The following is a 16,979-nucleotide window of genomic DNA, read 5'->3' on the forward strand; positions in this document are numbered from 1 at the left end:
GCCTATATAACTTAACTTGTAGTAGGCGCGGCCGAGTCTACGTTCGGCCCGGCGCTCCAAATGGAATCGAACACATAATAAGCACGGGCTTAATTCTTATTTTTGGCGGTTCGAAAATCAATTAAAATAATATATGATTATAAATATAACTTTAAATACTAGAATTAAAAAAAAAATGTATACTTACGAAAAATAATATTTAATGAAAAGAAACAATACCCACACAGTTTTTTAACGCAATATTTTTTTTTTTCACATTTTAACATTTTTTAACCATACTTTATGTTGTATTTCAGAATTACCTACCTGTCAATATAAATAACCTTACTAAAATACATATTACATTTTATGCAATGCAAAAAAAAAGAAGTTAATTCACACATTGGTTCAAAAGTTATGAATCATTTAAAGACAGGAACTTTTTGGGCATTTTTGAGACATTGGGAAAATCACGCGTAAAAAGCCCTCGGACGAATTTTGGAGGGCGATATCTAAAAAAAAAAATGTCGGACACCCAAAAAAAAAAATTCTTGTACAACTCTGTTGTATCTATGGGTTTGGAAAAAATAAGAACTTTAAAATTATTAGTATAAAAGTTATAACCCTTCAAAAATGGGTTCAAATATAATTAGAAAAAGTGCCATTTTTCAAGCAAAAATCACTGTTTTTTGGGCACTTTAATGGACCATAACTTTTGAATGGATAATCCGATTTCAATCATTTAAATTGCAAAAGTTTATGTTCAGTAAGTTCCTTCTGATTAACTGAAAGAAAAAGTACCATCATTAATTTGAATTTTTACATTGGGATACCTAATCTTAAAGAGGGGTTCTAGTAATACTATATAAACTCTGTATAGTATTATTCCACATTATAATATTATAATATTTAAACATCTCAGTAATTCTGTGCTTTGCATAAAATGTTTGCAATTTGACAAATTAAATTAAACATCTTTATGAATATGTCAAAAAAATTATTATTTGACATAATTTTTTAAAACAGAGTTTAAAAAAAATCATATATTTTAACACGATAACAATCATTTAATTTGTTTCTAACTTTATTTTAATTGCATAAGAAAATTATCTTGATTTAAGTTTACTTTAAGTTTACTTATCTTAACTTAAGTTTGTCACAGTCTTCAAAGTCTTGTGTGAGATGTCAAAAACAATTATTATTTTCTGTCTTATTGCAGATGATCTTGGAGTAAATATGCATTCATCTAACAAACTTAACTCGTCATCTGAAATGGGTTCTCAGGGTAAGTGCTTAAATTAAATTATCAATTTATTTTACACTTGCTGCTTGATAAATATCATTCCAGGAACCTTATGTTTTTTTAACCACCCTTGGATTGTTAATCTTTACCTCCCTTCTTAGAGTTTCGCAAGGTCCTCTGGGAGATGTCAACTATGAATAATAATAACATAGTGTTGTAATGGCTAGTGAGTGCTCACTGGCTAAATCCAAGGACCCCTGAAGCTTATATAGAAGCCCCTGAGCAGGGCCCATAGAAAAAACAGCTATTCTCCTCCAGGAGGGGCCATGTAGGGTCCCTGAACGAAGGACCTTAGGCCTCTGAGTTAAAAGATGTTGAAGAAGGCTAAACAGTGCCAGAGGCCTCCAGCGTTGGAGGGCCATGTAGCCCCTTGAACGACGGACCTTAGGCCTTTGAGTTAAAATATGTTATGTTGAAGAAGGCTAAAATCGCCAGAGGCCTCCAGGAGGGCTGTGTAGGGTCCCTAAAAGAGGGACCTTAGGCCTCTGCGTTAGGACTTTAAATATGAGTAGAACTTGTTTGTACAAAAATTTGTTTTTCTGATTGTAGATTTTTATATCTTCACTTCTAATGCATGATAGGTTTTCTCATGGCATTTTGCTTCAACTCCTGTCAGAGCTCAGAATATAGTAATGTTCATTTTATATTTTTTATTGTTGGATATTTCATCATATTTTTGTCATATTTTTCACTTGATTATTTTTTATATCATTGTACAGTGATGTGTTATATTCAGTCATCATAAATAATCTGATTGTCCACATGTTTGGTTAATACAAGATACAAGAAACTTTATTTGTCTTCGTAGAAAATACGAAACAAAAAGAAATATCGGTTGTATGTCAGCAAATCTAATAATATTGATGAAAATAAGAATCTCACAACAATGTTTATTAATATTCATTCATTCATCAGTGGAAAATTACTTCCATTTATTGTCATTTGCATAAAATAGAAATTATGTTTGCTTTGAGATTACAAAAAACAATAGTAATTCATTTTTACAAAGATTACTTGGAAATTCCCAATGCGGCGTCCCTTTTTTATATTTAATTTCAGCAAACATATTTATTGCTATAAGAAATGTTTGTCAACCACCATTTGTGTTCTCAGTTTTTGTATTACATATTTCAAAAATTTAATTTCACATTTGATGGCATTCTTCAAATACATACTTCACTTTTGAACTAATCATAATGTCTGTCAAATTAATTGATTAACATTTGTTGTTTATTTTTACTGTTGTAATCATTATCTGGCCACCCAATGAAACAAGTGGGTAGAGTGCTAACTATGCTATTTCACTTTGTGTTTCTTCAACAACAAGAAGTATACTATTTTTTTCAAATCTATTTAATGACACTCAGTTGATTATGTAAAATAATGATACGTTATACTGTGACTGTCGCCGTGTTGTAGAGGGCACTTTTCCGGTTGATAACCATTTATAATACATACAGTTATTATAAAAATCAGTTAAGCAGTTAAAACTGCCTCAATTGAGGCAGTTTTAACTTGTTTGATTTTGCCCATGTAGCTCTTTGATTTATATTAATATTATTATATATTTATTGTTTTTGTCAGAATTGTGTACTTTTTTGTATCAGCGATAAACAAACTATTTTTATTTTTAAGATATCTCAAAGTAATTTGACATAGTACACTAAATTTATACTTTTTACATCTTTAACAATTGATTTTATTAATCAATTTATTAATACATAAATTGAATTAATAAACTTTGAATATTAATTAATGTATATACCTCCATATATGTCGTATTTAAAAACTTCAAAATATGTATTTTTTAAAAATCATTGAATCATAATAATAAGTCAACAGCACATGTCAGAATGGCTGACTTTTTTTCCACTTGTCATGAGTCACTTTGTGTAAGTCTATGATCTTCTTCCTGTGCTAGGCGTCTTTGACTTTTAGTCTCAAGAGCTTTTCAATTGGTCAGTGAATGATAAGATGATAATACAACGTACCTGTATATTTGGCCATGAAGCAATCTGTATTAATTGGAGCACTGAACATGAAATTCCATCTTATATTGTTTTCATCACCATGGTGATATATTCATAAACTATTTAATTGGGTGAAAATTGTGTGAATTTATAATTGTATGTAAATTTGCAGACTGGACACTTTGGATAGGACATGTAGTGGCACTTACTGACAGATTTGTGTTTATTTGGTTTTTATTGTTAGATCCAACCACTGTTACCATCTTTTGTTTTTAGTCATTTGCCTTTGATAGCGTTTATATTTTTCAACTTTGTTCCTAAAGTTGGATTGCAGGACAAAGCTTATTGATCGAAGTTGTTTACTTGCTTTTAGTGATATAAAATTAATTTTCTTTTGCCAGTTTTGCTTCTCTGTGACGAAGATTGTTCCTGACAGAATATCATATGGAAACAATAATCCAAACATAAGATTTTGTAGATTCTGTAGAGTGTCGCTAAGTACGGCCTATTGGTTGTGACAAACAAGGTGATGTTTTGGAAAAGTTTCATCAATGTTTTCCCAAATCTGATTATATTAATAATAATAATTTATTTGGAAGCTACACTTTTGAAACAGTGGCACACTTCTTGAATGAAGTTGCGTCCAGTATATTACAGTTTACTTGACTGAAAAGTTTTTAAAGATTCTGATTTATTTTGCAAAGTCATTTTTCTTTATTGCAACTTATTAAGAACATTTGTATGCAAAGTTTCTTATCTAGTATAAACATCAAGAATTAAAATACAGCTGTGATATTTATTTCTGTTTCTAGCCATAAAGATACAAATTGATGTTCTCTTTGTTATTGAAATGATATTGCATTTAATTAAACTCATTTCTGAGTGTTTACAGATTGTTTCATTTGATTTTGAATGAACTTATTGGACTCAAAGTCATGGTTGTGGATCTATCTCAAAACAACATGTGTACAGTAATTTATTCTGTTTAGTTGAACAAGTATTTTACTTTACGTTTAATCCTGATTTTAATTCATCATTTTTTTATATGTCTAAAAGGATTTGGTTTTTTTCTCAACAACATACCAAGGATTTGTAGTTTTGGATTGTGGGCTTAGAACATGAGAATGTGACTGACATTAATGTTCAAAACTGAATCAAGAAATCCTTGTTGTCTGCAGGAATTTTTACATAATTATTAGGATTATTATTTGAAGCTTTAGTTTTATGAGAGGAAAATCAACAACAGGTGGTACTAGTATGCTAATCAACAGGTGTTACTGTAGATCCAGCTAAATCAGCTAAAAATTGGTATTTAACAGAAGCACATTTGTTGGATAAAGTGACATTCTTTGGATAATTTTCAAATGACATTCATCATTATATAATCTACTGAACCCCACGTTCCTCCATCAACTGCTTGCATTCAACGCTACAACTGTCAACTTGTGTCGTCTGCATTATCGATTCTCAGAAAATGCTTTCTTTGTCGTAAGGCTGCATTTCCCCCAGATTAAATTCAACGCCTTATGATTGATAATCACGTTAAAGAAGACTAGCGTCTATTATTTTGTTCATACATCCTATTTCTATATTAAGGATTTTCACTGATTTATCTGATGTAAAGACTATGACTTAGCAACCACCGTGTATGCGTGATTCGTCGGTGCACCTACACTGAAAACGTAGTACTCAGTCATTTCCTACTGTACTTGGTTGAATTAAGCGGCAGTGCTCTTCTCCTAACTGGTATATGATGACATATTTCTATTAAGCATTTGTTTATTGTGAGTCGACCTTGGAATTTTTAATGGTTTTCGCATAATTAATGTTGTGATCTACATTGAAAACAGTTTTCAAGATGAGGATTACTAAGAGAAAAGCACAAACATTGGGACGAAACTCAGGTAGAATACTCTTTTTAACTATTATATAGTTAGTAATCTGATAAAGATTATTTAAATTTAGTTGTTATTTTGTGCTTTCTTAAGTAGACCCTTGAATTGGAAAAATAATTGAAATTATAATGTATTCATTCATTTATTTTGTAATGTTATTGTTCAAAGAGTTGGTCTTAAACTTGTATTCTTAATCATGGAATATATCTTTATGTTTTTTTATCTGAGATGTTTTTGTTTTTGATGATAGCATCCACAATTTTCTTTCTGAAGTTTTGGCCGTATATTGATATATTGGTGACATCACAAATGCTTATTAAAATCTTGTGTTATCTTTATCTTCAAAATAGGCCAAAATTATAAATAGCCCGCTCTCTATTGCTCTTTTTATTTTGACAAGTATTTAGCTCAGTTTCTGAGCCCATTATATTTTTTCTGCAATAAAGTCTCCCTTTGTCTCCTAAATAGGGGTTGAAACGTATAATTAACCCCTTTTTTCACATTTTAGTGACCCCTTTGTAGTGATGTCCCCTGAATAGAGGTTGGCCTCAATGCTGAAACATATAGGAGTTATTTGTTTCATATTAAAGTGTCCCCTTAATAGAAGTGCCACTAAATATTTATTTTATTCTTTTATTATTATCCAAGTGGTTCTGTTATATTGGATTCTATCTCCTCAACCACCCATCCAGTTTGTTGAGTATTATTTATTAATATTAATGTAGAAGTCACGTGATAGGAAACAGTCTATATTGTTGTTTGTACAAATGTAATTGTTTTCCATGTTTTTGGAAATATGAAACAAAATGTTTTTCATTTAAAGTATGTTAATAGGTGTTTAATCACATTCTGCATTCTATAATGACATTAAGTCTACATTCCAACTTTCTCTTTACTTAATTATTAAAAAGAACTTTCCTTTTGTCTTTGCCTAAGTTGCAAAAACAACATATAATATGCCAGTGTCTCATAATATACAGACCCATGTTCATTATTTGATTTGACGAGTTTAATAATAACATAATATATTTATTTTATCTTCCTCCTTATGTGCTTTCATATTTTCTTTCCGTCTTATATCACCCGAATTCCACTATTTTCCATCTTGTCTCGTTCATTTTTTCAACAAATTATTGCTATTTGTACCTTGTTTCCGTAATAAAACTTATTGTTAACATACGGTTTTCTTACATTGCATCCCTTTTTTGGAAGGAAAACTGTTAATTGTTGTCGATTCATCTTGATTCTTTAAATACATATCCATTTTTATAAAACCTATATTAGTGTATAATTATATATTGTTATTAATTATGGCAATTATTTCTTTTTGATTATCTCTCACCGATAACATCATGCTATGTTGATCCATCCAGATAAATTCATCTGTTCTTCATTTTCTAATAGACACCAGCTCCTCTCCGCTTTCAACCACCAAGTTCAATACATTTTTTATTTTATATGCTGATATCAAATTAATCAGTTTGAAAATATTGAAACCTTGGATTGTGAACTACTTAAAGCTTTTTGTCAGGAAGTTAGAATTAATTAATGTCCTGACTTGATGAAATATGATCCGTATTTGATTGCAATCCCCGCCCCTTCTGTCTCTACATCTCCTCCAATCCAGACATCTGACTCATGCTAATTTGTTTTGTAAGGAAAGCTGCATGCTGCCCTCTAGAGTTGGTATATTTGAAAACTTTTATTATTTTATAGTGTATAAACAATAAGACAGTAGAAAATCATAATTTTATTAAATTCAAGTTATTCCTCCTGATAACTTCCTTTTCCTCATAACTTCTTCATAAAGATATTCCTCCTTATGTTCACTTTCCTCCTCCCTGTAGTAAGTTCCATTTCTGTTACGCCATATCTTCACTGTCTTTTTCGGTTCCTCTTCATAATAAGTTATTCCTCCTGATAACTTCCTTTTCCTCATAACTTCTTCATAAAGATGTTCCTCCTTATGTTCTCTTTCCTCCTCCCTGTAGTAAGTTCCATTTCTCTTATGCCATATCTTCACTGTCTTTTTCGGTTCCTCTTCATAATAAGTTATTCCTCCTGATAACTTCCTTTTCCTCATAAAGATGTTCCTCCTTATGTTCACTTTCCTCCTCCCTGTAGTAAGTTCCATTTCTCTTATGCCATATCTTCACTGTCTTTTTCGGTTCCTCTTCATAATAAGTTATTCCTCCTGATAACTTCCTTTTCCTCATAACTTCCTCATAAAGATGTTCCTCCTTATGTTCACTTTCCTCCTCCCTGTAGTAAGTTCCATTTCTCTTATATGCCATATCTTCACTGTCTTTTTCGGTTCCTCTTCATAATAAGTTATTCCTCCTGATAACTTCCTTTTCCTCATAACTTCCTCATAAAGATGTTCCTTCTTATGTTCACTTTCCTCCTCCCTGTAGTAAGTTCCATTTCTCTTATGCCATATCTTTACTGTCTTTTTCGGTTCCTCTTCATAATGAGTTATTCCTCCTGATAACTTCCTTTTCCTCATAACTTCCTCATAAAGATGTTCCTCCTTATATTACAAGTTCTTTTTCCTCTTTCCTCCTCTCTGTAGTAAGTTCCACTTCTTCTATGCCATATCTTCACTGTCTTTTTCGGTTCCTCTTCATAATAAGTTATTCCTCCTGATAACTTCCTTTTCCTCATAACTTCTTCATAAAGATGTTCCTCCTTATGTTCACTTTCCTCCTCCCTGTAGTAAGTTCCATTTCTGTTACGCCATATCTTCACTGTCTTTTTCGGTTCCTCTTCATAATAAGTTATTCCTCCTGATAACTTCCTTTTCCTCATAACTTCTTCATAAAGATGTTCCTCCTTATGTTCTCTTTCCTCCTCCCTGTAGTAAGTTCCATTTCTCTTATGCCATATCTTCACTGTCTTTTTCGGTTCCTCTTCATAATAAGTTATTCCTCCTGATAACTTCCTTTTCCTCATAAAGATGTTCCTCCTTATGTTCACTTTCCTCCTCCCTGTAGTAAGTTCCATTTCTCTTATGCCATATCTTCACTGTCTTTTTCGGTTCCTCTTCATAATAAGTTATTCCTCCTGATAACTTCCTTTTCCTCATAACTTCCTCATAAAGATGTTCCTCCTTATGTTCACTTTCCTCCTCCCTGTAGTAAGTTCCATTTCTCTTATATGCCATATCTTCACTGTCTTTTTCGGTTCCTCTTCATAATAAGTTATTCCTCCTGATAACTTCCTTTTCCTCATAACTTCCTCATAAAGATGTTCCTTCTTATGTTCACTTTCCTCCTCCCTGTAGTAAGTTCCATTTCTCTTATGCCATATCTTTACTGTCTTTTTCGGTTCCTCTTCATAATGAGTTATTCCTCCTGATAACTTCCTTTTCCTAATAACTTCCTCATAAAGATGTTCCTCCTTATATTACAAGTTCTTTTTCCTCTTTCCTCCTCTCTGTAGTAAGTTCCACTTCTTCTATGCCATATCTTCACTGTCTTTTTCGGTTCCTCTTCATAATAAGTTATTCCTCCTGATAACTTCCTTTTCCTCATAACTTCTTCATAAAGATGTTCCTCCTTATGTTCACTTTCCTCCTCCCTGTAGTAAGTTCCATTTCTCTTACGCCATATCTCCACTGTCTTTTTCGGTTCCTCTTCATAATAAGTTATTCCTCCTGATAACTTCCTTTTCCTCATAAAGATGTTCCTCCTTATGTTCACTTTCCTCCTCCCTGTTCAGGGAAAAATTTCATAAAAAAAATTTGTTTAGCAATATTGCTAATCAAACTGATTTTTAAGTCGAGAAACATAGTTTTGTATTGTATTTTTTGCTACACAATTTTTAAAATGTGTAGCAATAAGGTTTTTTTGTATAGCTTTTTGCTATGCTACACTGGCGAAACTGTTCCCTGCTGTAGTAAGTTCCATTTCTCTTCTGCCATATCTTCACTGTCTTTTTCGGTTCCTCTTCATAATAAGTTATTCCTCCTGATAACTTCCTTTTCCTCATAACTTCCTCATAAAGATGTTCCTCCTTATGTTCACTTTCCTCCTCCCTGTAGTAAGTTCCATTTCTCTTATATGCCATATCTTCACTGTCTTTTTCGGTTCCTCTTCATAATAAGTTAATCCTCCTGATAACTTCCTTTTCCTCATAACTTCCTCATAAAGATGTTCCTCCTTATGTTCACTTTCCTCCTCCCTGTAGTAAGTTCCATTTCTCTTACGCCATATTTTCACTGTCTTTTTCAGTTCCTCTTCATAATAAGTTATTCCTCCTGATAACTTCCTTTTCCTCATAACTTCTTCATAAAGATGTTCCTCCTTATGTTCACTTTCCTCCTCCCTGTAGTAAGTTCCATTTCTGTTATGCCATATCTTTACTGTCTTTTTCGGTTCCTCTTCATAATAAGTTTTTCCTCCTGATAACTTCCTTTTCCTCATAACTTCCTCATAAAGATGTTCCTCCTTATATTACAAGTTCTTTTTCCTCTTTCCTCCTCCCTGTAGTAAGTTCCACTTCTTTTATGCCATATCTTCACTGTCTTTTTTGGTTCCTCTTCATAATAAGTTTTTCCTCCTGATAACTTCCTTTTCCTCATAACTTCCTCATAAAGATGTTCCTCCTTATATTACAAGTTCTTTTTCCTCTTTCCTCCTCCCTGTAGTAAGTTCCACTTCTTTTATGCCATATCTTCACTGTCTTTTTCGGTTCCTCTTCATAATAAGTTATTCCTCCTGATAACTTCCTTTTCCTCATAACTTCTTCATAAAGATGTTCCTCCTTATGTTCACTTTCCTCCTCCCTGTAGTAAGTTCCATTTCTCTTACGCCATATCTTCACTGTCTTTTTTGGTTCCTCTTCATAATAAGTTATTCCTCCTGATAACTTCCTTTTCCTCATAACTTCTTCATAAAGATGTTCCTCCTTATGTTCACTTTCCTTCTCCCTGTAGTAAGTTCCATTTCTCTTATGCCATATATTCACTGTCTTTTTCGGTTCCTCTTCATAATAAGTTATTCCTCCTGATAACTTCCTTTTCCTCATAACTTCCTCATAAAGATGTTCCTCCTTATGTTCACTTTCCTCCTCCCTGTAGTAAGTTCCATTTCTCTTACGCCATATCTTCACTGTCTTTTTCGGTTCCTCTTCATAATAAGTTATTCCTCCTGATAACTTCCTCATAAAGATGTTCCTCCTTATATTCCAAGTTCTTTTTCCTCTTTCCTCCTCCCTGTAGTAAGTTCCACTTCTTCTATGCCATATCTTCACTGTCTTTTTCGGTTCCTCTTCATAATAAGTTATTCCTCCTGATAACTTCCTTTTCCTCATAACTTCTTCATAAAGATGTTCCTCCTTATGTTCTTGTTCCTCCTCCCTGTAGTAAGTTCCATTTCTCTTATGCCATATCTTCACTGTCTTTTTCGGTTCCTCTTCATAATAAGTTATTCCTCCTGATAACTTCCTTTTCCTCATAACTTCTTCATAAAGATGTTCCTCCTTATGTTCACTTTCCTCCTCCCTGTAGTAAGTTCCATTTCTTTTATGCCATATCTTCACTGTTTTTTTCGGTTCCTCTTCATAATAAGTTATTCCTCCTGATAACTTCCTTTTCCTCATAACTTCTTCATAAAGATGTTCCTTCTTATGTTCACTTTCCTCCTCCCTGTAGTAAGTTCCATTTCTCTTATGCCATATCTTCACTATTTTTTCGGTTCCTCTTCATAATAAGTTATTCCTCCTGATAACTTCCTTTTCCTCATAACTTCTTCATAAAGAAGTTTTTCCTTATGTTCACTTTCCTCCTCCCTGTAGTAAATTCCATTTCTGTTAGGCCATATCTTCACTGTCTTTTTCGGTTCCTCTTCATAATAAGTTATTCCTCCTGATAACTTCCTTTTCCTCATAACTTCTTCATAAAGATGTTCCTCCTTATGTTCACTTTCCTCCTCCCTGTAGTAAGTTCCATTTCTGTTACGCCATATCTTTACTGTCTTTTTTGGTTCCTCTTCATAATAAGTTATTCCTCCTGATAACTTCCTTTTCCTCATAAAGATGTTCCTCCTTATGTTCGCTTTCCTCCTCCTCCCTGTAATAGTAAGTTCCCTTTCTCTTATGCCATATCTTCACTGTCTTTTTCGGTTCCTCTTCATAATAAGTTATTCCTCCTGATAACTTCCTTTTCCTCATAACTTCCTCATAAAGATGTTCCTCCTTATGTTCACTTTCCTCCTCCCTGTAGTAAGTTCCATTTCTCTTATATGCCATATCTTCACTGTCTTTTTCGGTTCCTCTTCATAATAAGTTATTCCTCCTGATAACTTCCTTTTCCTCATAACTTCCTCATAAAGATGTTCCTTCTTATGTTCACTTTCCTCCTCCCTGTAGTAAGTTCCATTTCTCTTATGCCATATCTTTACTGTCTTTTTCGGTTCCTCTTCATAATAAGTTATTCCTCCTGATAACTTCCTTTTCCTCATAACTTTCTCATAAAGATGTTCCTCCTTATGTTCACTTTCCTCCTCCCTGTAGTAAGTTCCATTTATCTTATGCCATATCTTCACTGTCTTTTTCGGTTCCTCTTCATAATAAGTTATTCCTCCTGATAACTTCCTTTTCCTCATAACTTCCTCATAAAGATGTTCCTCCTTATGTTCACTTTCCTCCTCCCTGTAGTAAGTTCCATTTCTCTTTTGCCATATCTTCACTGTCTTTTTCGGTTCCTCTTCATAATAAGTTATTCCTCCTGATAACTTCCTCTTCCTCATAACTTCCTCATAAAGATGTTCCTCCTTATGTTCACTTTCCTCCTCCCTGTAGTAAGTTCCATTTCTCTTACGCCATATCTTCACTGTCTTTTTCGGTTCCTCTTCATAATAAGTTATTCCTCCTGATAACTTCCTTTTGCTCATAACTTCTTCATAAAGATGTTCCTCCTTATGTTCACTTTCCTCCTCCCTGTAGTAAGTTCCATTTCTGTTACGCCATATCTTTACTGTCTTTTTCGGTTCCTCTTCATAATAAGTTATTCCTCCTGATAACTTCCTTTTCCTCATAACTTCTTCATAAAGATGTTCCTCCTTATGTTCTCTTTCCTCCTCCCTGTAGTAAGTTCCATTTCTCTTATGCCATATCTTCACTGTCTTTTTCGGTTCCTCTTCATAATAAGTTATTCCTCCTGATAACTTCCTTTTCCTCATAAAGATGTTCCTCCTTATGTTCACTTTCCTCCTCCCTGTAGTAAGTTCCATTTCTCTTATGCCATATCTTCACTGTCTTTTTCGGTTCCTCTTCATAATAAGTTATTCCTCCTGATAACTTCCTTTTCCTCATAACTTCCTCATAAAGATGTTCCTCCTTATGTTCACTTTCCTCCTCCCTGTAGTAAGTTCCATTTCTCTTATATGCCATATCTTCACTGTCTTTTTCGGTTCCTCTTCATAATAAGTTATTCCTCCTGATAACTTCCTTTTCCTCATAACTTCCTCATAAAGATGTTCCTTCTTATGTTCACTTTCCTCCTCCCTGTAGTAAGTTCCATTTCTCTTATGCCATATCTTTACTGTCTTTTTCGGTTCCTCTTCATAATGAGTTATTCCTCCTGATAACTTCCTTTTCCTCATAACTTCCTCATAAAGATGTTCCTCCTTATATTACAAGTTCTTTTTCCTCTTTCCTCCTCTCTGTAGTAAGTTCCACTTCTTCTATGCCATATCTTCACTGTCTTTTTCGGTTCCTCTTCATAATAAGTTATTCCTCCTGATAACTTCCTTTTCCTCATAACTTCTTCATAAAGATGTTCCTCCTTATGTTCACTTTCCTCCTCCCTGTAGTAAGTTCCATTTCTCTTACGCCATATCTCCACTGTCTTTTTCGGTTCCTCTTCATAATAAGTTATTCCTCCTGATAACTTCCTTTTCCTCATAAAGATGTTCCTCCTTATGTTCACTTTCCTCCTCCCTGTTCAGGGAAAAATTTCATAAAAAAAATTTGTTTAGCAATATTGCTAATCAAACTGATTTTTAAGTCGAGAAACATAGTTTTGTATTGTATTTTTTGCTACACAATTTTTAAAATGTGTAGCAATAAGGTTTTTTTGTATAGCTTTTTGCTATGCTACACTGGCGAAACTGTTCCCTGCTGTAGTAAGTTCCATTTCTCTTCTGCCATATCTTCACTGTCTTTTTCGGTTCCTCTTCATAATAAGTTATTCCTCCTGATAACTTCCTTTTCCTCATAACTTCCTCATAAAGATGTTCCTCCTTATGTTCACTTTCCTCCTCCCTGTAGTAAGTTCCATTTCTCTTATATGCCATATCTTCACTGTCTTTTTCGGTTCCTCTTCATAATAAGTTAATCCTCCTGATAACTTCCTTTTCCTCATAACTTCCTCATAAAGATGTTCCTCCTTATGTTCACTTTCCTCCTCCCTGTAGTAAGTTCCATTTCTCTTACGCCATATTTTCACTGTCTTTTTCAGTTCCTCTTCATAATAAGTTATTCCTCCTGATAACTTCCTTTTCCTCATAACTTCTTCATAAAGATGTTCCTCCTTATGTTCACTTTCCTCCTCCCTGTAGTAAGTTCCATTTCTGTTATGCCATATCTTTACTGTCTTTTTCGGTTCCTCTTCATAATAAGTTTTTCCTCCTGATAACTTCCTTTTCCTCATAACTTCCTCATAAAGATGTTCCTCCTTATATTACAAGTTCTTTTTCCTCTTTCCTCCTCCCTGTAGTAAGTTCCACTTCTTTTATGCCATATCTTCACTGTCTTTTTTGGTTCCTCTTCATAATAAGTTTTTCCTCCTGATAACTTCCTTTTCCTCATAACTTCCTCATAAAGATGTTCCTCCTTATATTACAAGTTCTTTTTCCTCTTTCCTCCTCCCTGTAGTAAGTTCCACTTCTTTTATGCCATATCTTCACTTTCTTTTTCGGTTCCTCTTCATAATAAGTTATTCCTCCTGATAACTTCCTTTTCCTCATAACTTCTTCATAAAGATGTTCCTCCTTATGTTCACTTTCCTCCTCCCTGTAGTAAGTTCCATTTCTCTTACGCCATATCTTCACTGTCTTTTTTGGTTCCTCTTCATAATAAGTTATTCCTCCTGATAACTTCCTTTTCCTCATAACTTCTTCATAAAGATGTTCCTCCTTATGTTCACTTTCCTTCTCCCTGTAGTAAGTTCCATTTCTCTTATGCCATATATTCACTGTCTTTTTCGGTTCCTCTTCATAATAAGTTATTCCTCCTGATAACTTCCTTTTCCTCATAACTTCCTCATAAAGATGTTCCTCCTTATGTTCACTTTCCTCCTCCCTGTAGTAAGTTCCATTTCTCTTACGCCATATCTTCACTGTCTTTTTCGGTTCCTCTTCATAATAAGTTATTCCTCCTGATAACTTCCTCATAAAGATATTCCTCCTTATATTACAAGTTCTTTTTCCTCTTTCCTCCTCCCTGTAGTAAGTTCCACTTCTTCTATGCCATATCTTTACTGTTTTTTTCGGTTCCTCTTCATAATAAGTTATTCCTCCTGATAACTTCCTCATAAAGATGTTCCTCCTTATATTCCAAGTTCTTTTTCCTCTTTCCTCCTCCCTGTAGTAAGTTCCACTTCTTCTATGCCATATCTTCACTGTCTTTTTCGGTTCCTCTTCATAATAAGTTATTCCTCCTGATAACTTCCTTTTCCTCATAACTTCTTCATAAAGATGTTCCTCCTTATGTTCTCGTTCCTCCTCCCTGTAGTAAGTTCCATTTCTCTTATGCCATATCTTCACTGTCTTTTTCGGTTCCTCTTCATAATAAGTTATTCCTCCTGATAACTTCCTTTTCCTCATAACTTCTTCATAAAGATGTTCCTCCTTATGTTCACTTTCCTCCTCCCTGTAGTAAGTTCCATTTCTCTTATGCCATATCTTCACTGTTTTTTTCGGTTCCTCTTCATAATAAGTTATTCCTCCTGATAACTTCCTTTTCCTCATAACTTCTTCATAAAGATGTTCCTTCTTATGTTCACTTTCCTCCTCCCTGTAGTAAGTTCCATTTCTCTTATGCCATATCTTCACTATTTTTTCGGTTCCTCTTCATAATAAGTTATTCCTCCTGATAACTTCCTTTTCCTCATAACTTCTTCATAAAGAAGTTTTTCCTTATGTTCACTTTCCTCCTCCCTGTAGTAAATTCCATTTCTGTTAGGCCATATCTTCACTGTCTTTTTCGGTTCCTCTTCATAATAAGTTATTCCTCCTGATAACTTCCTTTTCCTCATAACTTCTTCATAAAGATGTTCCTCCTTATGTTCACTTTCCTCCTCCCTGTAGTAAGTTCCATTTCTGTTACGCCATATCTTTACTGTCTTTTTTAGTTCCTCTTCATAATAAGTTATTCCTCCTGATAACTTCCTTTTCCTCATAAAGATGTTCCTCCTTATGTTCGCTTTCCTCCTCCTCCCTGTAATAGTAAGTTCCCTTTCTCTTATGCCATATCTTCACTGTCTTTTTCGGTTCCTCTTCATAATAAGTTATTCCTCCTGATAACTTCCTTTTCCTCATAACTTCCTCATAAAGATGTTCCTCCTTATGTTCACTTTCCTCCTCCCTGTAGTAAGTTCCATTTCTCTTATATGCCATATCTTCACTGTCTTTTTCGGTTCCTCTTCATAATAAGTTATTCCTCCTGATAACTTCCTTTTCCTCATAACTTCCTCATAAAGATGTTCCTCCTTATGTTCACTTTCCTCCTCCCTGTAGTAAGTTCCATTTCTCTTTTGCCATATCTTCACTGTCTTTTTCGGTTCCTCTTCATAATAAGTTATTCCTCCTGATAACTTCCTCTTCCTCATAACTTCCTCATAAAGATGTTCCTCCTTATGTTCACTTTCCTCCTCCCTGTAGTAAGTTCCATTTCTCTTACGCCATATCTTCACTGTCTTTTTCGGTTCCTCTTCATAATAAGTTATTCCTCCTGATAACTTCCTTTTGCTCATAACTTCTTCATAAAGATGTTCCTCCTTATGTTCACTTTCCTCCTCCCTGTAGTAAGTTCCATTTCTGTTACGCCATATCTTTACTGTCTTTTTCGGTTCCTCTTCATAATAAGTTATTCCTCTTGATAACTTCCTTTTCCTCATAAAGATGTTCCTCCTTATGTTCACTTTCCTCCTCCCTGTAGTAAGTTCCATTTCTCTTATGCCATGTCTTCACTGTCTTTTTCGGTTCCTCTTCATAATAAGTTATTCCTCCTGATAACTTCCTTTTCCTCATAACTTCCTCAAGATGTTCCTTATGTTCACTTTCCTCCTCCCTGTAGTAAGTTCCATTTCTCTTATGCCATATCTTCACTGTCTTTTTCGGTTCCTTTTCATAATAAGTTATTCCTCCTGATAACTTCCTTTTCCTCATAACTTCTTCATAAAGATGTTCCTCCTTATGTTCACTTTCCTCCTCCCTGTAGTAAGTTCCATTTCTCTTATATGCCATATCTTCACTGTCTTTTTCGGTTCCTCTTCATAATAAGTTATTCCTCCTGATAACTTCCTTTTCCTCATAACTTCCTCATAAAGATGTTCCTTCTTATGTTCACTTTCCTCCTCCCTATAGAAAGTTCCATTTCTCTTATGCCATATCTTCACTGTCTTTTTCGGTTCCTTTTCATAATAAGTTATTCCTCCTGATAACTTCCTTTTCCTCATAACTTCTTCATAAAGATGTTCCTCCTTATGTTCACTTTCCTCCTCCCTGTAGTAAGTTCCATTTCTCTTATATGCCATATCTTCACTGTCTTTTTCGGTTCCTATTCATAATAAGTTATTCCTCCTGATAACTTCTTTTTCCTCATAAACTT

General features: G+C 33.9%; 1 protein-coding gene across 1 annotated transcript in view; it reads left to right on the plus strand.

Annotated features, from left to right (window-relative positions):
* LOC140047158 (uncharacterized) overlaps window positions 1-16,979 on the plus strand; it is a 149,405-nt gene that overhangs the window by 26,375 nt on the left and 106,051 nt on the right. The window contains exon 4 of the mRNA XM_072092004.1: window positions 1,199-1,264. Within this exon, the coding sequence (XP_071948105.1) occupies window positions 1,199-1,264 (66 nt within the window). The remainder of the gene's footprint in view (window positions 1-1,198; window positions 1,265-16,979) is intronic.

Source organism: Antedon mediterranea, chromosome 4, assembly GCF_964355755.1.
Source record: "Antedon mediterranea chromosome 4, ecAntMedi1.1, whole genome shotgun sequence".
Classification (NCBI taxonomy): Eukaryota; Metazoa; Echinodermata; class Crinoidea; order Comatulida; family Antedonidae; genus Antedon; species Antedon mediterranea.